Source organism: Amphiura filiformis, chromosome 3, assembly GCF_039555335.1.
Source record: "Amphiura filiformis chromosome 3, Afil_fr2py, whole genome shotgun sequence".
NCBI lineage: Eukaryota > Metazoa > Echinodermata > Ophiuroidea > Amphilepidida > Amphiuridae > Amphiura > Amphiura filiformis.
The window spans coordinates 82,083,754-82,106,739 of record NC_092630.1 but is presented as its reverse complement, the minus strand read 5'-3'; the positions used below and the strand labels follow the sequence as shown (position 1 = coordinate 82,106,739).

General features: G+C 37.0%; 2 protein-coding genes across 7 annotated transcripts in view; one reads left to right on the top strand and one right to left on the bottom strand.

Annotated features, from left to right (window-relative positions):
* LOC140149259 (neuronal cell adhesion molecule-like) overlaps positions 1-2,107 on the bottom strand; it is a 30,631-nt gene extending 28,524 nt beyond the window's left edge. For 3 of the 6 annotated variants that reach the window (XM_072171505.1, XM_072171506.1, XM_072171507.1), the window contains exons 1-2: positions 1,764-2,106; positions 859-929 (exon numbers count right to left, since the gene is read on the bottom strand). In XM_072171505.1, the coding sequence (XP_072027606.1) occupies positions 859-929; positions 1,764-1,774 (82 nt within the window). In that variant the 5' untranslated portion in view covers positions 1,775-2,106. Of the gene's footprint in view, positions 1-858; positions 930-1,763 lie in introns of all 6 variants that reach the window. The other 3 variants (XM_072171503.1, XM_072171504.1, XM_072171508.1) reach the window with 2 other exon arrangements.
* Positions 2,108-5,298: 3,191 nt separating this feature from the next.
* Positions 5,299-21,930, top strand: LOC140149262 (NADH dehydrogenase [ubiquinone] 1 alpha subcomplex subunit 5-like). The gene is made up of 5 exons (XM_072171510.1): positions 5,299-5,374; positions 15,928-15,972; positions 18,158-18,274; positions 18,793-18,858; positions 20,848-21,930. The coding sequence occupies exons 1-5, from the start codon at positions 5,336-5,338 to the stop codon at positions 20,944-20,946; spliced, it is 366 nt and encodes a 121-aa protein (XP_072027611.1). The 5' UTR covers positions 5,299-5,335; the 3' UTR covers positions 20,947-21,930.
* Positions 21,931-22,986: the final 1,056 nt, after the last annotated feature.

Below are 22,986 nucleotides of genomic sequence, written 5' to 3'. Positions count from 1 at the left end.
AATTTGCTCTTTCCAGTGGTATTTTTATTTTTAGCAGATTCTTTGCAGATCTCGAGTTGCAGCTCCTCAAACATGAGTTTACTTCTTTTTGACTCAGCCTGTATACCCTTGAGTGTGTGATTATTGCGTATAGTCAATTCACCACACACGGGTGTATGGGAATGTCTTCGTCCAACTTTTTCTAATGTTAGGTCGTTTTGGGTAAAAATTGTATTGTCTTTAACGAAAAGTCAAAATTTTCAAATGATCGTCAGCTTTTCCTCCCAGCTACATACACTTTTAGGAATTATCATTAGATTTATAAATTTTACTTCGAGGACTGTTAAATATCCAAAATTCGATTTTTAATCATTTGCCATTTAATTATATCGCGAATTTCACAATCTAAATTATTTGATATTAGAAGGACATTCTTCGTATTCAGAATGCAATTCGATAGCCACACAAAAATACAGTGCAAAGCTGGGTGATAGACCCCTTTAAGTCGAGAGAATACTGAAAAGTATTTTAGGAGACAAGGCAAGAGGCTTACGTATCATACACTGGAAAATGGAAACATTTATACAAACTAGCGCAGGAGATCAAATTATATTAATGATGCTTAATCGTTATTGGGAAAGAAGAATTACGCATTGCACACTAGCACATTTAAACATGAATTTACAAATGGAAACATAACATGCATAGGCAGATATACCAGAGTAAAAACTCCGGACATACCTGCCTGTGCGGGGACTCGAACCCCAGACCTGTTGTTTATCGGGCGAGCGCTCTAACCACTGAGCTACACAGACTGTGGCAAAAATAGGTCTATCAATGATATATTTTAATGAAAAGTATAAAATGTCTTTGCTTTACATTCTTGGGACTCCGCAAATGACCAGTGCTGAATTACCAACAAAACACACAATAGTGCCTCTCCTGCGCACCTGAGAACAAAATATAATGTAGATCAAATGTTAGTTCTACTTATTATAATAAACTTTCGTAACATTCATTCTATTCGGGGCCTGATTCTATTGACCCGGTGCAGTCAATTTTGACCGATGTTTCCACAAACACCGTGAACACCGACACACCGCCAAACCGCCACACCACCACATCACCACCACCACTACACCACCCACACTACTACTACAACGACGACCATTATGTTGAAAAAAATCGGAGCAATTTTCCAAATTTGACTCATTTGAAGGTCAAAACGTGACCTTTAGTCTTTTTTGCTTATAACTCGAAAACGGTTCACACAGATATTTCAAACTATACTTTTCCGGAATCCTTATGACCTGAGGAAGGTCATGTTGGTGTAGTCTTTATTACAATCTGAGCACGTTTAAAATTTAACCCCGTGTAACTAACTGTGGACACCTCATTTCATTGGTCCGACGGCCTATTCTAAAATCAATCATTGTGAACCCAAGAATATAATATGCCTTATGATTTTGTCAATCGTTTCAATTCAGTCTAGCCCCTAATTCTTTTTACCCTGTCACTCTATATATTTTGCTCAAAGTCTCATTTAGGCTCGCACCCGATTGCATCAAGAATTTTGAACAGTAGATCGCTCACTGAGAATATAAAGTGAACATTCTCCATTAATTACAAAACTTTTTACTGTTCAGATCTTCTATCCTGAAGCTACTTCCGTCGATTGAATCATATTTTAAAGAGAATTGATGAGTACATTTAACGAAATTTCCATATAATCAAAATCAAAATCGCCTATTTCAAACAATGATAATAATAATGTAGTAGCCTACCTTAAATTCATCTTGTGAAATGGGATGCACAGTGCAAATAGGCCAATGTAGCTTACTCCAAACCAGGAATCCAACCAAATGGACGGGATGTTACGTTAGTAACGTATTGATTGCAGATAAGATTGACCACAAAATGTGAACTGTGAAGAGTCGAGGCTTCGAGGAAGTAACTTCAAGAATTATGATGAAATGATGAAAACTTGAACAAAATGTTTTCAGATTTCAACCACTTTATTTTCACTCTTGATTCCCACGCCCAATTAGTATACAATTCTGTTAGTTTTGACTTTCCCTATCAGTTTTAAAAGCTCAGCTCAGCCATTTTCCTGTTAACTTATTAAATCAAGAAGTTATGTCAATAGTATCACCCTTTATCATGTATACAGAGTGCCCTTCATCAGAAGCAAAAATCACAAAAGCCGGATGCCATTGCCAGTTTCATTTCTAAGCTAATTGTTGGTTTGGGCACATATCGAGGTTCTATTGTGTGTGTGCCATTTAAAGCCTGCCATATACTGGATTTTGTTGGCAATGAATACAGCTCGTTGTTAACTTGTTCCGAGTTTCGTTTCAAAACATTAACACTATAATTACGTATAAGTTAAAACTGATACTATATAGTAAACCAACACTAGTTTACTGGTCTTATATGTTAAAGTTACCCATTTTCATCAATATTGAAGCACTTGAAACAAGAAATGTCTTTACAAAAGACAACGCAACGGACGAAGATCATATTTCATAAAAGTTATTAAGCTCCGATAATTTTGCCTGAAATGATGATTAGTTTTAGTGGAATAACTAATGTGCGAAATACAGGTATTTTTTGGTAAATACCACCAATGTCACACTGGGAGATACTCACGAATTTTCATACTGAAGCTGCCGAATGTTCTTAAAAAATCACTCAAAAGCGTAATTAAAATTGTGATCACATCTACCAAGTTTCATGACAATCCGACAATTAATACTCAAATGACCTCGGGTGGCCTTAAACACATGCATGTGGTGCTCAATGATGATCACATTAGGTTTCATAGCAATCCATAAATAGGCCTACATACACTGTAAATCCAAGTGTTTAGGGTTTCTATGACAGTTTTAAACACTGCAAGGTGTTTAATTTTTCATTTATACAGAAAAGGTATAGGACACCTAAACACCTAAATACCAAAGTAATTTAAGTAAACACAAAGTAAACACATAAACACAAAGAGTAAACACATGAGAGTATTTAGATTCTAAACATTCGACATGTTTACTTTCAAAATTGTTTAGAAAGTAGGCCTAAACACACCAAATGTTTACAAAGTAAACACATGTGCATTTACTTTCCGAACAATATGAAAGGTGTCCTATACCTTTACTGTGTAAATGAAAAATTAAACACCTTGCAGTGTTTAAAAAGTGTTACAGAAACCCTAAACACTTGGATTTACAGTGTAGGCCACGGATGACCATAACCTGACATTTTCGCGCCTACATCCACCATGTTTCATGACAATTCAACGAACTACCAATAATGAGAACATGTACCCTCAAACAATAAACGAACAATAAACGAACATTAACTCCTATTGGCTCTAACTCCCTGTCAACTCTCTAATTCATTACTCCAAACTTCTCTGTCTTTTTTGCCTTTTCTTAATGTTAAGAAGTAGGCCTACACACACTGCAGTTGAATGGCTAGAAGTGAAAAGAAAATGGCTCCTGCCATCCCACTCGCCTTAAAAGCATGACAATTTACACTCTTAGAAAAAAAAGGTTCCATTTAGATTGAGCTTTATATGAATGTGTATTAACAAGATACAGTGTAGTTTTATAATGTTTTTATGTTCCCCATGGCCCCTATGTCATGTGCTTTGTACTGTAAACATGTATATTGGGCTATCCTGGTAAAATATGACTTTATAAATAAATTACTCAATTCAATCTTCACTCTTTTCAAATTATATTTTTCTGAATATTAGGCCTATCTACTCCTCAGTGCGAAGTTAGGGACGCACCATTAGATACCAAGGGGGGGGGGCTGGGTAGTTTTTGAAGAAAAAAAATTTTGTCGCGCCATCTGAGCAAAAAAAAAACAAATTTGCTCCACCTCAGACTAAAAAAAACATCTGCTCCACCGCGGACCAGAAAAAAAAAGATTTGATGTAAAGGGTGAAAAAAAATTTGTCACAGTTACTGAAGAAAAATTAACCTCATATAGCTTATATATTGCAAAATTTTTCGCGCTTCGCGCGAATTTGCTCCTTATTTCATCAACATTATTTATTTTAGCTTCGAACTGGTATGTATTTTGTGTGCATTTCTTTGTGAAAAGTTATTATGTGAGCCGGGTCTGTGAGTGAAAACACTTGATTACTTCACAGATTTTCACCAAATTCCCCAATATTTGCTAGGGAGTAATCCATACAATCATCCCCAATGTTGACGCCTGTGTGGGTTTCTGACGAAATTAACCTAAAAAAAAACCCAAATTTTTCGCGCTTCGCGCGCATTTATTCTGCATTAATGTACCGTATTTCCCCAGTTTAGCTTCAATACTATACCGTATGGCAAAATTGTTCGTGCCAAAAAACGTTCATTATACTTCAAGAAAATTTTTACACATAAAAATAATGATGTTTTTTGTGGCACTCGAAATTTAGGTGCTACAAAACGTAGAAATGATTAAAAATATGGACAAAATTTTACAACTCGACAAACAAATTGTTGAAAATTATAGGACTTTACGATTGCAAAAAAAAAAAATTTGTCTCTCCGAGGTGTTGACAAAAAAAATTTGCTAAAACCAGATCCTCAACCACAAATTTGCTCCCCCCCCCCGCAAAAAAAAAAAAAAATTGTTACGACCCCAACTACCAAGCCCCCCCCCCCCCTTGATATCTAATGGTGCGTCCCTTATGGACATGACATCTTCTGCCTTCTCCACTCTGGATTGTGTGTTGTTGAATGTCATAATATTGACATATGATCGAATAAAAAATAATCATGATCAAATAAAAAGGATCATAACTTTTATTTAGTTGTGCATGTATTTTATTTTATAGTAATTAATTAATCAAATAATTAGGCCTACCTCAGACCTATGATGCGCGTATTGGGGGCGCCAGCCCCGCGCCCCAAAACCGCGGGGTGGGGAAAATGAAGGGGCGGCAGAAGAAGATGGGGCGGCCAAAACAGTTCTGGATCTGCATCTGGATACGGTCGAGTCGGCAGCTTCAACTAGCAAAAGTCGTACTATCGCCAGGGCTTGAAATAAGGATTTCAGATCCAGGAGCAATTTTGGGTTTTTGTGTAAATATTGCCCCTGGGTCTATACAAATACACACAGCATCTTGCCTTTTAGCAGGGGTAAATTTGCCCCTTGCTCTTTGCCCCTTGCTCCTGCTTTATTTCAAGCCCTGACTATCGCCAACTTTGTTATTAAAGAAAAAAGGGCGAAAATTTCTTTTATAGCCCTTTATCCTTTTTTTCCTCCTCACTTTTTCAAACCTGTGTGGCCCTATCTGGGCACCTGATCTCACAAAATTAGAATAGCGCCCCTATCGGTTGTTTGGTGCCAGTCTATGCCAGGTTCCAAGAAAATGTCGGGTGCAATAAAAAAAGTAAGAAAATTTGATCTCTCAACATTAACAGTAAAGTTTTGAATAGATTAGATTCACAATAAAAGAAGCTACTTTACATCATCAAAAAAGCGGGAAAGAGCAGATCAAAATATTGGCGGCGACTGCACAATTTCATATAATTTTGTCATGATCAGTCACTGTAATGCTGTCGAATTCTGCTACTTACTTACTTTGCTGGTTTCATCCTGAAAAGGCTGAATCTCAGACAGGGTCTAATTCTGCATAAAACCGGGCAACGTTATTTCTATAGATCTGCTGCGCATTCAAATTGCATTGTATTGCATCGTAATTTCATTTGTGTCTATGCTAATTATGTTTACACAACATGAACTCACATGTTTCAAGCAAATTCGCCGATAATAGGTGATCAAAAGCGATCGGAATGTTACAAAAGTACAGATCGCATTCAGCTTACTTCATATGAGATGATCTTTGGAAAAATACGGCATAATTTGTCTGGGTGTTTGCGGAATGCCATGCAGTAAAATATTAATTCGTTGCGGCAATTCATGATTGACAACTAACAATCAGCGTGTCCTTCAGATCCTCCACTGTCAATTTCTTATCCACTCACTAATCCTCACAAAAGCTTTGTGTTGATTACGTAATGTGGAGGCAAATTGCAATAAGTACAATGAAATAATGAGTAGGGCGGGCTCCGAGGCGGGTTTCTTCTTCATCTTACGTAACAGTATTGTTCTCAAAAAACCCGGAAGCTTGTCGTTTGGAGCTCTAGCTGAAATACAGCAAGATAATGTAAGATAGAAATGTAAACCTGTATTTTAGCTAGAGTATCTCGAGCTAGTATTCCTGTAGATGTAGATGTAGATGTTCATGTTGTGTAAACATAATTAGCATAGACACAAATTAGAATTAGACCCTGTCTGAGGAATACTGGAACAGAACCCTCCAATAGGGTTGTATGGTCCATGGTGCAAAGAAAAGGGCGACATCGCCGGTGATCACATCGTAATGAATCGTGCAGACAATATAATACAGTGGTGTGCGGGATAAAAAACCAGAACAGCAGAAAAATTAGAAGATCACGATGGGCTGCTGCTGTTGACTGCAGCTTCCAATTTGTGTCCTAATGTCTGGATCTCGTGGTCTGCCGACTTCCACCTGGCCATCACTGATTAAGTTCCAAAGGTTAGATTGAAAAGCAGTGTGTGTTGCGTTCTGAACCAGTGAGCTGGGAAGAAGGTTCCAACATCTGATAGTTCTTGGAAAATATGATGAGCGATACTGTTCAGTGGTGCTTTGGATGTTGATATATGACTGGTCATGTTGTCCACGAAGTAGTCTGGAAGGTCTATGGTAAAGCCAAGAATTTTCTGCTTTACAAATGCTAAATTCCGCTTTTCTCCGCTTTGTAATTTTAGCACATTTCTGACATAATAAAATTTCACAAGAATCCAGCGAGTAGCAGCGCAATGCACGCGATTCTGAGTCATGTTGAAACACGCATACAAAAGGCCGGAAAACCCCAAGAGCTATTTTAGTCGGGCGCGCAAAGGATTATGGGATACTCGAGCTGTGAAAATTGTATTTTTTCTATGTCATTTTTGCTTATTTTTTTCTCAGAAATGCATTTTCCGCTTTACCTCCGAATTCCGTGATTTTCGCGGAATTTCCGCAACGCGGAGAATTCTTGGCTTTAGTCTATGGATGTAGTCTGGAATGTTGACAGCTGACATGTTGTTCTGTGTCTTATGGAACATTGTTAGTCTCGCAACGCATCTTCTTTGGTGAAGTGTGGGCCACTGCAATGCCTCTCTCATAGATGTTACACTAGCTGTTCTTAAGTAGTTTCCAGATACGAAGCGGACTGCTTTTCTTTGAATCCTTTCTACTTGGTCAATGTGACTTTGTTGGTACGGGTCCCATACAGTCTGGGCATACTCTAAAGTTGGCCGCACAAGACCAATGTAGGCACTCTCCTTGACCTTCTGGGAGCAGGTATAGAGATTCCTTCTGGCCATGTTCAAGGTCTTATTGGCTTTGGCAGTGACTTTCTTGATGTGAGGTCCCCAGTCAAGATCTTTGGTAAGTTCAACTCCCAAGATATGTTTGCTGGTCAACATGCATAAGAGTTTCTCCACTCATGGTGTAATTGGTGGTGATTGGCTTTTTCTTCTGGGTGACACTCAGAACTGAACATTTCTTGGCATTGAATAACATTTGCCAAGAATGTGACCATTGAACTACTTTATCAAGATCGAGTTGGAGAGAGTCAGCATCTTCTTTGGTCTTTACTTCTTTAAACAGCAAACAAGTCGTCAGCGAATAGTTTTATTCTTGAGGTCAGCCCATCTCCAATGTCGTTGATATAGAGGAGAAACATTAACGGGCCTAATACCGTGCCCTGCGGGACCCCGGATGCAACATGAACTTCATTGGAGGATTCCCCATCTACTACAACGGTCTGAGTGCGGGATGTTATCCAACTTCTGATCCAGTTTAGTGTGGAACCCGATATGCCATAAAAATTCAAGCTTGTGGAGGAGGCGCTGGTGTGGCACGGTGCCAAATGCCTTTGAAAAATCAAGCACCAGGCAGTCAAGTTGTTGTTTGCTGTCGAGGCCTCTACTCAGCTCTTCAACGATGTTAATCAGTTGAGTTTCACAACTGTGACCTTTCCTAAATCCATGTTGGAAACTGGCAAGAATATTGAGGGAGTCTGCATGTGTCATGATGTTTGAGAAGATAATGTGCTCAAGAAGCTTACATGTTATACTTGTCAATGATACCGGTCTGTAGTTTGCGGGGTCAGATCGTTTCCCTTTTTTGAAAATAGCACTAACGTTGGCCTTGGTCCAATCCATGGGAACAATGCCACTATCAAGAGACTGCTGGAAAAGTCTTGTTAGTACTGGAGCTATGATGGAGGAATGCTCCTTCAGGAGCCTTGTAGGCAAGAGGTCAGGACCTGACGCTTTACGTGGGTTTAGAGAGTCCAACAACTTTGCAACTCCAGATACTTCAATGACAATTCTACCCATTTTTGGATAGGGACTAGGTCCTTTATCTGGGATGGAGCTGGTATCTTCCTTAGTGAAGACTTTCTGGTATTGTTTGGATAGTGTTTCAGCCTTTGTAGCACCAGTTGTTGCTAACGAACTAGCTTAATCCAGCAATGGCGAAACACCAACTTTATCTTTCCGCTGGCTCTTGATAAAGCTCCAGAATTTCTTCATGCAGCCATCCTGAGTGTCATCAAATAACCCAGCGATGTAGTTGTCATGAGCAATCTTGATTTCTTCCTTAATTGTTTTATGAATGTTTCTGTAGATATCCCAGTGGTGAGAACTGCCAGTTTTCATAGCTTTATCATAAACCTTTCTTCTGTGTTTCATCAATCTCTGGATCTTACTGGTAATCCATGGGAGACCTGGTTTCTCCTTGAGCTCTTTCTGTGGGACATTTTCCTTCAGAGTCTGAAAGATTGCATCCTTAAAGTTTGCCCAGTTCTCTTCAACACCTAGGTTTTGGTCTTGCTCCCTGACAAATTTCTGAGAAAATTGGTCTAGATCTTCATGAATTTTCTCATTGTTAGCTTTTCTGTAGATGTAAACCTTCCTTCTTTTTCTCTTGCATAACTCAGGTTTAATATCACAGTCAGCTTGCACAGCAACATGTTTGCACAGGCCAGGTGTGTGGGTAATGTTGGAAATACTCTCTGGGACAGTAGTGAAGAGCAGATCCAGGATGTTATCTCCATGGGTGGGAAAATCAACCAACTGATGAAGACTGTTGTTGTAATAAATTTCCATCATTTTTTCGTTGACTTGTTTCCCATATCTGGGGCTGGGACCAATAGATTCTGATGTCCAGTCTATCGATGGCAGATTAAAATCCCCGCCCAGGATTAAGATGGGGAGTTTTGATCCGGATGAAGTCAAGTTTTCCAAGTCAGCAGCTAAGGCTTCAAGAGGCTTAGGGTTATTGTCTGTAGGTCTGTACATACAGCCAACATATACAGTTGGGCTATTAACTGCTTGTAACTTTGCCATGATAAATTCACAATTTTTCCCATAGTCAGACAATTCAGTGAGAATGAGATCATTGGCATTCCTATCCCGTCTCCAGACAAGATAGTTATCTGGAAAGATTGTATCCGGATATTCAGGTGAAAGCCATGATTCAGTGCCAAGGAGAATATCAGGCTGCTCATTATGTAATAAGAGTTCAAGTTCTTTTTGTTTGCCTTTTCCTTTCAACCCCTGACAGTTAGCGGTCATTATTTTCAGCTTTCTGTGTTTTTTAGTTCTTGTTTTATTTCTATTGTTGCTAGGGAGCTTAGAAGCGCCAGCAGTACCTGTACCAGTAGATGATTTATCTGGTAGAGTGGGTGTGCTTTCATCTTCTGCAACTTGATCTTCTAGTGAACTAAATGAATTTGACAAATCAACAACTGAGTCCTGAAAGAAGCTATCAGAGAAGTTTGGAGTACTGCATCTAAAACATATCCAGCTGAAAGACTTATTATGCAAAGTTTTGTACTCTTTGTTGGTAATACCAATGCAATTTGCGTGTAACCAAATACCACATTCGTCACAGTCAATTGCTTTGTCCGAGTCTAGGACTGGAATGTCACAAACACCACATGGGTAGATCACATCAGCTGACATACTTGAGTCATTATCACTACTGGGGCCTGGATTGATTTGAATGTCACCTGACAAAAGGATGATCAGAATTGTCATTGACTTGGTCGGTTCAACCGACCTTTCAAGGTTGAGTAAGTTAAATTTCTTCATTGAAATTAAGCTTTCATTAGCTAGCACTACAGGACTCTGAATAACATTGGTAGTACATGTACAAGAGTTTGTTGGAAGGTTCTCATAGTACACACTAAGGTTATCTGCATACATGAAGGATGGAGGCAGGGTTTTGCATCTATAAACTATCACTACAAGCATTATTAGCAGATGAAGCATGCGTCTAAACATAAGAGTACTATTCATACTACAAGATGTTAGTTCAAGCTTGGAAGCATAATGGTCTCTTCTTCTACGGGTAGCGTGATTGAATTTGCTACATGCACTTCCAGGTTGCGATAGACGCACACTCGCCGCCATATTGGAAAAAGCTCACCGTGTCACAAAGGTTGGCATCAAGAATTCAGCTGGAAATCAAGCAGGTCAGCACTTCAAAGAGTAGCCAAAATTTGCACCAATGTATCCAAATCAAGTCTCTATCAAAAAGTCGGGAAAAACTTCCTCAAATAATACAAAAAGAGAGCAAAAACGATGCAACGATGTGATTTGATATGATCACCGGCAGGTGACCCTTGACCCAACAATTACTCACGTGTTTTCAAGCAAATTCGCCGATAATAGGTGATCAAAAGCGATCGGAATGTTACAAAAGTACAGATCGCATTCAGGTTACTTCATATGAGATGATCTTTGGAAAAATACGGCATAATTTGTCTTGGTGTTTGCGGAATGCCATGCAGTAAAATATTAATACGCTATGGCAATTCATGATTGACAACTAACAATCGGCGTGTCCTTCGTATCATCCACTGTCAATTTCTTATCCACTCACTAATCCTCACAAAAGCTTTGTGTTGATTACGTAATGTGTGGAGGCAAATTGCAATAAGTACAATGAAATAATGAGTAGGGCGGGCTCCGAGGCGGGTTTCTTCTTCATCTTACGTAACAGTATTGTTCTCCAAAAAACCCGAAGCTTGTCATCTGGCGCCTAGCTGAAATACAGCAAGATAATGTAACAGAGATTTTGGGGATTAAAAAAAAAAAATCCGGATTTTCAAAAAAAAAAAAAAAATTTTTTATTTTTTAAAATTTTTTTTGCGCTTTTGGAGTGGCCCTATTGTCTTATCTTTCTGCTTCACATATATCAACATCAGCCATATTGTCCATGTAATTAAGCCAAAAAACTTTTATTTTTAAGAGTGTCTCTTGTACATAAAAGTATAGGAAACTGAAAACTTTAAAGCATGTTTTCTGGAAGAAGGAAGCACTTTTTATTAAAAGTGTAGAACAAGCCAGGAGAGCTTCGCTCGCTGCGCTCGCTACGCTTCGCAAGTTCAGGATTTTTTTGGGTCAGCCTGTGACATCTCTGATGTAAGATAGTAAATGTAAACCTGTATTTTAGCTAGACTATCTCGAGCTACTGAATCTTCCTCTTGGGAGCTTTGCTAGTACAAGGAACTTATAGTTAGGCCAAAAAAAAAAATTTGTTGTGTTGCCCTCCGCGGCCGGGTCAAAATTTTTTTTTAATACGGTAATTTTTTTTAACAAATGGTTTTTTTTATATCATACATGTACCCCAAGCCTATTCCCGGATCCCTGATGTTCACTAAAAAGATTGTGCCCCAAGCCAGCACTTTAATTGGATCCATAGTAGGACTTACTCATTGAATCCCAACAACATGGATGATAGGCCCTTCACAATTGATTTTGAGTTTCCTATTTCCCGAACGCATCAAAAATTGAGAATTGCAAAATATTTAATTATTTGATTTTTATCTGTCATTTTCTCTGTTAAATGACATTTTTGTTACATTAATTTGCTACTTTCTTACTTTGATCATGAATCCTGAACAAACAAATAACACATATTATTATCAATGTATAAAATCAACCATAATTGCAATATGATCTGCAGTGCCAAAATGTACCATGCAGGATGTTGATATTGGGCTGTGACCACTTGTTTCAAAATGAAGAAAATAATAAGTAATAAATAACTAATTATTAAGTTACCTCATGCCTTTTTTAAAATCTTTAAATAGTAAACTAAGAATTAATTGTGAAGGGTCTTAATATTAATATTTACTTCAATAAAATATTCAAAATTGGGTAGAAAATACAGCCAATATTATGCATATGCCTCTCTTCACTCATGTTACTGTGAAATAGTAGGTATCAAATGGTTGAGTTGGTAAAAAAAAAAAAAAAAAAAAAAATCCGCCAGCTGTACTACCAGATTTTAGGCTTGGGAGGGCAACACAACAATTTTTTTTTTTGGCCTTATACGATGTCGTCATTCACAAACTGATACTATCTGTCCATCGTATAAGACGGCAGCGTGTTGAAGGAATATTACAGAGTCAATAATAGGCTCCATCATTTTTTTATTCGGGAATTCGGATCCCTCGCAGTCTCCCAAAACATGCCAAAACATCTTGTCATTAAAAGCGTTGCACGTATACTTAATTAAGACTGTCCTTTTTCACATAATGCAGACAAAGTAGGGCCAACTTGCCTAGAAATGGTCAAATTTTGGCAAGAAATATTTCTGTGTAATCCTATGTAAGTCCTACATAATATCGGCGATCATGTTTTTTTTCTTCTGAAGTTTGGCTGGTACCCACCAGCGTCATGCACGTGACGTGACACAGCTAAAATTGGGGATCATTAAAATGTCAACAAATTTCAAAACACAGAAATCAGTAAACTTAATGGCGAGCGGTCCGAATTTTGAGCCATACAACTACAAGTTTACATGGTGAACTAGAGCTTTGCTAGAGGCTGTAGGAGGTCGCTAGGAGTGGTTGTTTTCTAATTCTGGTCTTTTATGTAGTCTAAGTAGCTGTCTCTGAAGGTTTTGTGGGTAGGGATGTCAATGATGTCTTAGGTAGGTCATTCCATAGTCTGAAGTCGTGGTCCTTGGAAAAAATAGTTCTGCATGTCTGTAGACGTTCGCCTTTTGTATCTCTTTCCTTGTTGAATAAATTAACGACCGGTGAAGATAGGACTTCTGGGCTTTACTCATGTTTGGCTGAGTAACGGTACATGAACACAGCCCTTTGTGCCCATGTAAATTAGTCATTGTGTAAAGCTCTGTTTTAGTGTTTATACTCAGTCATGTACTCATCATCAGACTGAATCATTGTCGTTTACAACTGCACAAAGTATGTATGTAATTTTAGTGAACGTTGACAGACAGAGGGTGTTTAAATAGGCATACATGTCGCTTTTGAAAAACAGCAAATCATGCGTATGCTCAGTCATACAAATATGACGGCGATTTAGTACACTGATCAGTGTTGGAGGACTCGGGACTCGGACTCGGACTCGAGTCCGGACTCGATTTTCAAGGACTCGGACTTGGACTCGGAAGCTAAGGACTCGGACTCGGACTCGGACCCCAAGGACTCGGGGACTCGGCTTCGAGTCCTCCTCGAGTCCGCAAAATAGGGTCTTTTTAGGTCTTTTGTTTTTGTTCTTCTTATGCTTGATCAATGATCACATCACATGATTTATTTAAGTAATTTTGCATGCACATAAATTCAGTTTGTGAATAAAAGTACAACCAAAAAGCAAAATTGCTTTCAGTTATCTTTAATTATCATATTCGTTTGTTTTGACATGACTGCTTTATTAGACGCAAGTCTAGAATGTACATGAATAATAATAATACTATGGGGCACTCAAGTTAAATTTTGGAGTGTGCGGCGCCAAACTTTGGGAACTATAAGAACTGATTTGGGGGCAAAATAGGGGCCTGATGAACTGAAATTTCAAATTTTTTGTGGAGGTCTGTGAACTAAAATTGGGGCAAAAATTATAGGCTTTGGAGCTAACAAATTCAAAATATTTCCATATTTGAGCTAGAGAGCTATAATTTTCCGAGTGTTGGGCTCAACGAACTGGAGCAATGATGCAAATGTGACCGCCGCACATATGCCCGTACCACCTTTACATGTGAGTGACCCCCACCCTCGGAATAATACTGAATAGGCCTACAGCCAGATCCAACACCTCTTCGTTTGGCACCTGGGGTTTGGTAGTGACGTTTGATTTTGATTGTAATATTGCATCTTTTGCCTCCCTAAAACACACGCCTAATAGGCCTAAGTTACTGTGAGTCTGTGATTATACTCTGTTTCCAAGGTATGCTACCTAAGGAGCTGAGCAAAAATTATGAGCATTGGGTAAAATTGGGGGTAAAAGTTTTTTGACCGATCGAAAGGGAGGGTGGAAGCAATTTTTGGCAAGCCGAGAGGGGGGAACAAGCAATTTTTGGCACATATGGGGCACCTTTTAAATAAAACTCTCTAAAAAGGCTTAGAAAACGGCACGGAAACGCTTTATACATAATGCAGATTTCCCTGCTCGCTGTACTCGCAACATAATTAGGCCTATATCTAAACCATTTAAAGTTTGTAAATTGCAATCCCAAAAAATGGCATATGCAAAGGGGGTGCAAAGATTTTTGGCAGGCCGGGAGAGGGGGCAAGCGATTTTTGGCAGGCCGAGAAGGGATAAGCACGTTTTGCAATTTCACCCCTCCCCGGGCTCCGCATAATTATTGCACAGCCCCAAAACAATACTAGGCATGCTAGGTGGGACTAGCAAATTATGCATTACAAGAAAATAATATAGAACTACAATTTTGGCCTATAATAGGCCTACGTTGGTGAAAACCCCGGGGCTTGAATTTGATACATTAAGGTTAAAATCATTAGGTACGGTAAACTTAAAATTCACGCTAAAATGACGAACTATGAACTAGAAACCCTGACTTCTGCTTCACTTCCGGGTTTCCAATCGAGATTTTCGCCAAAAAGTGACGCTATTATCGACCATGTGAGCAACTTGGTATTAAGCTTACTACACAAGATAGCATGGAAATATCGGCATTTTTTAAACATCTTGGTTGAAAAAAGTGGTGGGGGGCGTTTATTTGAGGGGGGCTACTATTTGACGAAATACGGTATTCTTGTATGGTGTTTATTAATAATATTTATTGGAAGGTAAATAATTTAGTATGCTTGCTGTCTTGAACTTGGTTATCTCCATATTTATATTATGTCTTAATTGCTATGAAAGTGCTATGAAATCTGTCATTATTTATCTCTTTATAAAATATAAAATATAAATTATGTAATAATGAATATAAAATTGTTGAATGGTTATAAATTAGGGGTTCATTCATATATTTTCATGACTAAACGGTTGTTTATCCCCGAGTGGCCGCTTGCCCCGTTCATATGTACCAGAACATTTTGTGATCCTTATTTTATCAAAATAATAACAAAAATTATGAGTATCATAATTTTCCTTGCATTTTTCTTACCCGGCGATCTTACATCCGGGATAAACGCTGTTTATGCCCGGCTCTCGACCAATTATGCGCGCTGTTATATAGCGTGTATGTATGAATAGCTTATTAAATGGTCCTCATGATCGTGAGGGCAATGCAGAGTCTAATCATTGCTTTGTTGTTGTGTTTTCCTGATGTATCGAGACAACTAGTCAGCTAGTCAGCTGAACGATTTTTCCATTTGCTGGCTACACACTAAGACATTGACCGACCACCAATACATCATCAAACCAAAGTTAGACATAAACTATATGACAGGTAAATGCAGGACAAGGCTACTTTTAGGAATAGTCTGTTCTGCGGATTAGTTGCTTTTTTGCTGAATTATACACTCTGAGCATGTTATCAATACGTTTAAACAAAACAATAATGTTTTTATGTACCGTACCGGTATTCTTAGTTGAAAACAAGCATAATTATTTGCATTCTTTTCATGTTTTTTTTTTCAGACTACGGGCCTTGTAGGTTTGGCAGTTGAAGCAAACCCTCATGAGGTAAGGAAACGTTACTATAAATAAACATGAACACTTTTGAAAATGGATTTTTTGGGGCATTCATCAATCTAGATCTTTAGGGATTATTCAAGTTTGAAGGATTAAATTATGTCCTTTTGAGTTCTCAGCTATTCTATAAATATCAAGGCCTAGAAAAAAACATTAATTTTGTATTTTCCTGGAGAAAACTTGTATGTATTATGTAAAGCAAATATGTGACACGATCAAGGGAAATGAGTCGGATGTCGCTAATATTGATTTTGAGATATTGGCAAAGAAAGTGTTAAAATTCTTTTGTTTTATATTGTTTTCAGTGATTGACAAATTGGCATAACTTCAGAAAGAAAAGTCGTACTAACATGGGGTTTTCAGTTTCTGAAAGCTCTAAATGTCCTCTTTCGAAACATGTGGTCATGTTTTTTATACTGGGACCCTAAAAAAGGTGGTGCTGTCACATTTTGCTAAATCATTTTGTCTTCTTATTCCTATATTTTTGCTCAAATTCATCATGAACAAATGGTTTTGGTCTTATTTTGAAGATAAATTATTAATCTAATGAATTAATAACAAATACAATTAAATAAATGTATTAATTAATTACTACAGCTTAATTAAGTTAATTAGTCAGGGGTGGTGCCGGAAGTGGAGGAGCCGGAAGCGGAGGAGCTCTGTGTAAATCCAATGGGAAGTTGGTGTTCATTAATAAAATTCATGCACTTTGGTGCCTAGTAGAAGTAAAAATGTAGTTGCATAGTTTTATCTTATTTTTTAACTTTCTAACTATAATTGCTTAATAGTTAATCTTAATAAACTTTATTAATTAAGGATTTAATGAGCTTTTAATGAATGCAGTGGAATATGTGTGTCATTCAGCAAGCAGCAATATAGGTTTTCATAAATAGATGGACTTTTAAATTGTTTTATTTTTGAAATATCTATAAAATATATCTTCTCAAAGGAGATTATTACAGTCAAAGGATTTAATCTGATGACATATTGATCTCTGGTTATTGTTAAATAGTTTGTTGATATATGCTTTAGAATTGTGTATGTATATGACTATGTACCATTGTTACAAATTACTTTATATATTGATTTTTGGAACACCCTTTATGGAATTAAATATTTAAATGTGATATTATAGCGATTCTTTAAACTATTTTGAATATATTTTCCAAATTCAAAGTGCATTTGATTATAAATGCTACAATTAATGGCACTTTTGCATTAAATTAAGCAATTTAAATACAACTTTTTTAACAAATATGGTGCAAACTATATATTTAATGAAAGGGCTAATTGCGTACATTCCAAATATCAAGTTAATTTTCCAATTTAATATACTATGTAGAAATAGTAGTGGTAAAGAAATGTAATTTTTTTGGTACTTTTCATTGGAATCACCCTGTATATTTTTGGCATACCCTGTATATCCATTCAAACTTTACAGATTTGCAATCCTGACAATATATGCTTTCTAAAAATGTATACCTTTACATAGTTTAGGTGATAACTTTTTGAAATATAATCAGAAATACAAAAAAGGAGTTGATTTTTGACAAATTGAAGGATGTGACACAATTGGGTCCCACCTCAAAAAACATGACCATGTGTAAAACTCATTTTCGACCAGGGCCCACATGTGACTCATTCCCCTTGATCATGTCACATATGGTATGTGCTTTTAAAAGAAGCATTGCTTTTACAATATTGGACCATTCAGTCCTGCAGAACTAGTTTCTATAATTTGCCATGTGTGGTTTTGGATACAGGGCTCAATACACCTACAGGTAAATTAGGTAATTCTTGGCCAAACTCGAACACTCGGAACACACTGGATACACGATAAACACACACACATATAGCGCAATAGTCATACAGAAGAAAATATGCACACACCTTACATTGCGTTCGAGCTTGGCCAAGAATAACTTAATTTACCTGTAGGGCTAAGATCAAATAACATTCATGACATATATTTGTGACTTGCAAAAAGTACACAGGAGGGCTTCTTTGCGTAGAATCAAAATAGCCTTCATAATCAACATAGTATTTTGAGTCATGTTAGGAATTTCTGTCACCTGTCAACTTTGTCCAGAGTTGAGAGTCAAGCACTGCTCCTGTGAATCATTCATGGTAGCTTTGAAGTAACATTTTTTGTTTCGGTTTTCATATCATTTTTCAGAAATTAAGGGTTCTATATGAAAAGATTTCAGCAGCATTGCAACTTATTCCGAAGGATGCAGCATATAGACAGTATACAGAGCAGATAGTAATAGAAAGGATGGATCTAGTGAGCAAGGTAATAGTCACCATTTACTAAATTAAGATAGGAATGAAATGTCAATGCATTAGGAGCAATTCATTGGATATTACAAATATTTGAAATTTGGGTCAGTAATCATTTGTACAGGACAATTTTCCCCCAATTTCTTAAAACCTGGGTCGGTCGCATCTGCTAATAGCCTCAAAACAAGGTTCTATTGTGATTTATGCAAAATTGCAGTGCAGTTCAAAGGGGAAATGAAATGCAAAAATGGTAATATTAGAGACAAAATTTGCACCTCACTTTGAAAGTTTCATTATAGCCATTAGATGTTAAGATTTTGATTTGCTCTAAGATGTGGCTAAATGGAAGGTATGAATAGATGTGTGTGCTTCAAAAGTACAAAATGCTACAGGAATTATAATACAGTGGTGAAGCTGCTGGAGGGAAAGGGCGGTGGTCCCTCTGTTGAAATTGGGCAGTTTGGGCCCCTACCTCATGCTTAATTATACAGTAAATTGTTTTATAAACACAGCTGGATTTTTTTCTTGCAGGAAAGCAACATTGATAAATTGGAGGAGAAAATGAATGCTGGACAAATTGAAGAAGTAATTGCACAGGTAAATATGCTGGTTACAGCATCTATAGCCTGTCTCAAAAAAAATTGTGCAAGTGAAAAGCGCCCTCTTTGGCAATTAGAAAATACCCTTATGACATGATGCTTACATCAACGTCAAGGGCACAGTCTTAGCTCTCAAATACCATTTGTTCTGTTCATTTTGCTCTTTTTAATCTCGAGATATGTGTAGTTAACAACGAAAGGGTAAAATCACAATTGTGCCACTTTTACTAGGGAATAGGGCTGTACATGTAAATCAATGATAGTTGATGTTGATGCGTCTAATGCACTCCCCCTCCGGGGATCGTGCATTAGACGCATCAACACCAGCGTGCGTGCATTATTTTGTCTAATTTCATTAATTTGTCAAATTTCATGAACTTGTCAAAGTTCATTAACCTATAAGTGTGCAATTATTGTTTGTCTTTTAACATGTCTTGAATGACAAAGAGAACAGTATTTACCATGGTAAAATCATTGACATGCACATGTATTTAATTTTACAGCAGAATGTGAAGTATTTATTTATCGTTTAATTTGTCGTAAGTGGACAAAGAGAATCATTATACCTTTATCATGATAAAACATTAAGAACAATTTTGTATTGTTGTGTAATTGATGCATTCTTTTGATTTTACTAAGGAACTCTTGATAAACTTGATGTTATCATTGATTTACATGTACAGCCCTCTTCCCTAGTAAAAGTGGCACAATTGTGATTTTACCCTTCGTAGTTATGTAAGCATATCTCGAGATTAAAACAAGCAAATTGAACAGACTAAACGGCATTTGAGAGCTAAGACTATGCCCTTGACGGTGATGTAAGCATTATGTCACAACGGTATTTTCTAATTGCCACAGAGGGCGCTTTTCACTTGCACAATTTTTTTTGAGACAGGCTGTATGTAGATCACCAATGTTTCTTAAGTATTGGGGTATAGGATATTTATTTTTAGGACAATGTCTTGTTAGTGAATTATTGCATGCCATTCCCCTATGTTTGAGGCACATATTTTGCAACTTTTATGAAAAACAATCCTAAAACTGAATGAATAGTTAATACTGAGGTCAACGCTGATGAAACATGAGACCTTGTGCTTTAAATTATAAAATGTTCTTTGAATTGTAATATTTCCGCTTGAAACAAAAGCTAAGATGCTAATAATGATCACTTGCAACAAAGAATATATTTGCTATAATTTGGTTCACCTCAAGTTTGGTAGTGATGTCAATGCTTCTTCGCGGTTGCGCTGCAAGCATGCCAACAAAACGCCCATGTACGTGTGCGTGTACACTTAGGGCGTTTAACTTCACACGCGCGATTTGATACTGCTGCACGGGAAATATGCAAATACGTCACTACCAAACTTGAGATGAACCAAATTATATCATGGGGTGCTGCAGATGATCTTATGTGACATGATCTGATCCACTCACACCAAAGTATGAAATTGTAGAAATGAGTTATTTATTACCATAATATTCAGTACATACACGCTTCCTGATTGAAATGCCCAAGTCATTTCTTATGTTGTTGTATCTTTGTTGCTCATTTTTGCTCTTCATTATTGCTGACTTTGTTCAGATTGTCTATGTCAAACAACTTGGGGTATGAGAGAAGAACAGTTGTGTGGTATACACCTGTACCAAATTGACTGGGATTAAAATAGGATCTCATCACAAAACATGTAGAATTCTTCTGTAGTTAAATCTGAATTATGAGGCAGCTGCTTTCAAAAGGAAGAAGTTGCATAGGGTATCTCTATTGCAATGAATGCAACCAGATGTAAAGCAAATACAGAATATGTAAGATGACTGCTTTTGGTAGGATTTCTGTAACATGGCAATGAAACTTTACCAAAATTGCTTCCCGTTAGAAATAGATCAGATTGTATAATATAAAGTTTATGTGTAACAGGTATTATTGTTATTAGACGTTATGGCATTATATGATATATTTACACTAGTTTTCTTCTCTGTTTGCTTGCAGGCCAAGGATGAACTATCACTAGCTCGTAAAATGGTAGAATGGAAACCATGGGAACCATTAAAGGATGAAGCTCCACCAGGCCAATGGAAATGGCCATGATGGAATCATATCAGCATGTGTGTGCTGTGGACACTAGTTCTTAAATATTGTCACATAGTTTTATGGACCACCCGCTCTCCTTACGACAGAAGAATGGCGCATCCTGAACATTGGATTATTTAGTGCTATCTGCATCCTTGAGGCAGTGACATCAAGGCTCTATGAATTTGAATAGAGATAACATGTACTGTAAAAGTAGAAATTTTCGCGAGGTTTTTATTTTCGCGAAGACATAAAATCGCGAAAATAAAAACTCGCGAAAATAAACTTTTGCATTAGGTTTCTATTGTATCAATATCAAAATCGCGAAATTTAATTCTCGTGCAATTGACAAAATCGCGAAAATATTTTTTCGCGAAAATATTGACTTTTACAGTATAAGATTAATGAATTCATGTCACTGCCATGAGGATGAGAGAAATCATAACGTAATATGAAATGAAAAGTTGCACGAATGAACTATCCAAGTATCCATTAGAACACAACCATTTTACTATGGTAACATTTACTATAGTATTTGACCTAATAAGATTGTTTGAATTATAGTGTGTCTGAAGTCATATCTTCTCATCATGATTGGTAACAACTAATACCGTAAACGTTCGCCTAATGGTGCGCATGGGTGGGTCCTTTGCCTTAAGGTAAATTTCATGTACAAATAGAGAGCTTCCTCCTCTGAAAATTCCAACAAGAATTAAAGGTACGTGCCCTTATTTGCTGGTGGGATTTTTATGGGAGGGCACTTTTAGTTTGTGTCTAAAATTCCATTTATGTCAAGGGAGCCCATAGCGCCATTAGGCGAACATTTATGGTATTCATTCCATTTAAATCCAGAAGATTTACTACAAAGTTTTGTAGTTAATGTTCAGGGTCAGTTGTAGTGAATATTAATGATGTTGGTCATGTTTGATAGAGTGACATGACATAGGCAACAGTTAGTTGCATGGTATTATAAATGTGTGAATGAATAAATGATGATGTAAAAGTATAACTGATTATGTATGATTTAGCTCTGTGGGTTTATTTGTACTGGCTCCTTATTTGTAATTCTTTGGGTGGGGTGGACATGTGGGTCTTAAAGACTAGCTAAAACTACAGATTAATAGGATTTTATATATTTGGTTGATTGATTGATTGATTGATTGATTCTTTGATTTGGTCAGACAAGTATCTCCATTTGGCAAATTACACCAACTTTCTTTATTATTATGTTTTGATGAATCCAAGTGTGTGAAAATATTGGATCCAACACATAATAATAATAAAATTGGATGCTTTATGTCGAATATTTATTGAGTCTCGCTGTGAGTTTAAAATATTGGGACTCGACTATGTCTCGTATAATATTTTAAAACTCATAGCTCGATCAATAAATATGGGCTTAATCGATTCAATTTTATATCACAATTCTGATGCATTTCTCTGGATGAATCATCTTCAAAAAAACTTAACACTGATAACAATCAGTGTTAATAGTATTAATACTAACTAGTTTTGTTATTTTCCTTTATAAGAAAACACATAACAATTGAGCTAAAAAATATCAGAATGTGTTTGTTTTCCACAGATGCTCCAAAAACCAAAAAAGATCCCAGATGAAGTTAAAGGCTCTATCAGTGATCTCAGCGAAAGCATAAAAAAAACCCAAAAAATGGCAAAGATAGCTTAAAAGTGAAGGATAAGTCAATCATTCTTTTTTTATATGAAAAATATAGCAAAATGAAAGAAAATGGCATTGTTGATAATTAGGAATCTCCATTCAATTGCATGTAGCCACAAGTTTATGTACGGACATCCAAAGCCACATACTGTATGTTACTGTGCGTTGCTGTGCGCCAGTTTTGGTGACAAATTTTCTAGCAATGGGCAATCAGACTGAGTAGATGGTATGTGACTAAGAAGTAAGTAAAGGTCCGTTCATACTACCACCGCATTTGTGTTGCTTTGCGATGCCGATATATCGATTACTTTTTCTGCAACTCAGCGCAACTTGTCACATTTTGACTTTATTGCGATATCGCAATGCAGTCCGATGCAGTG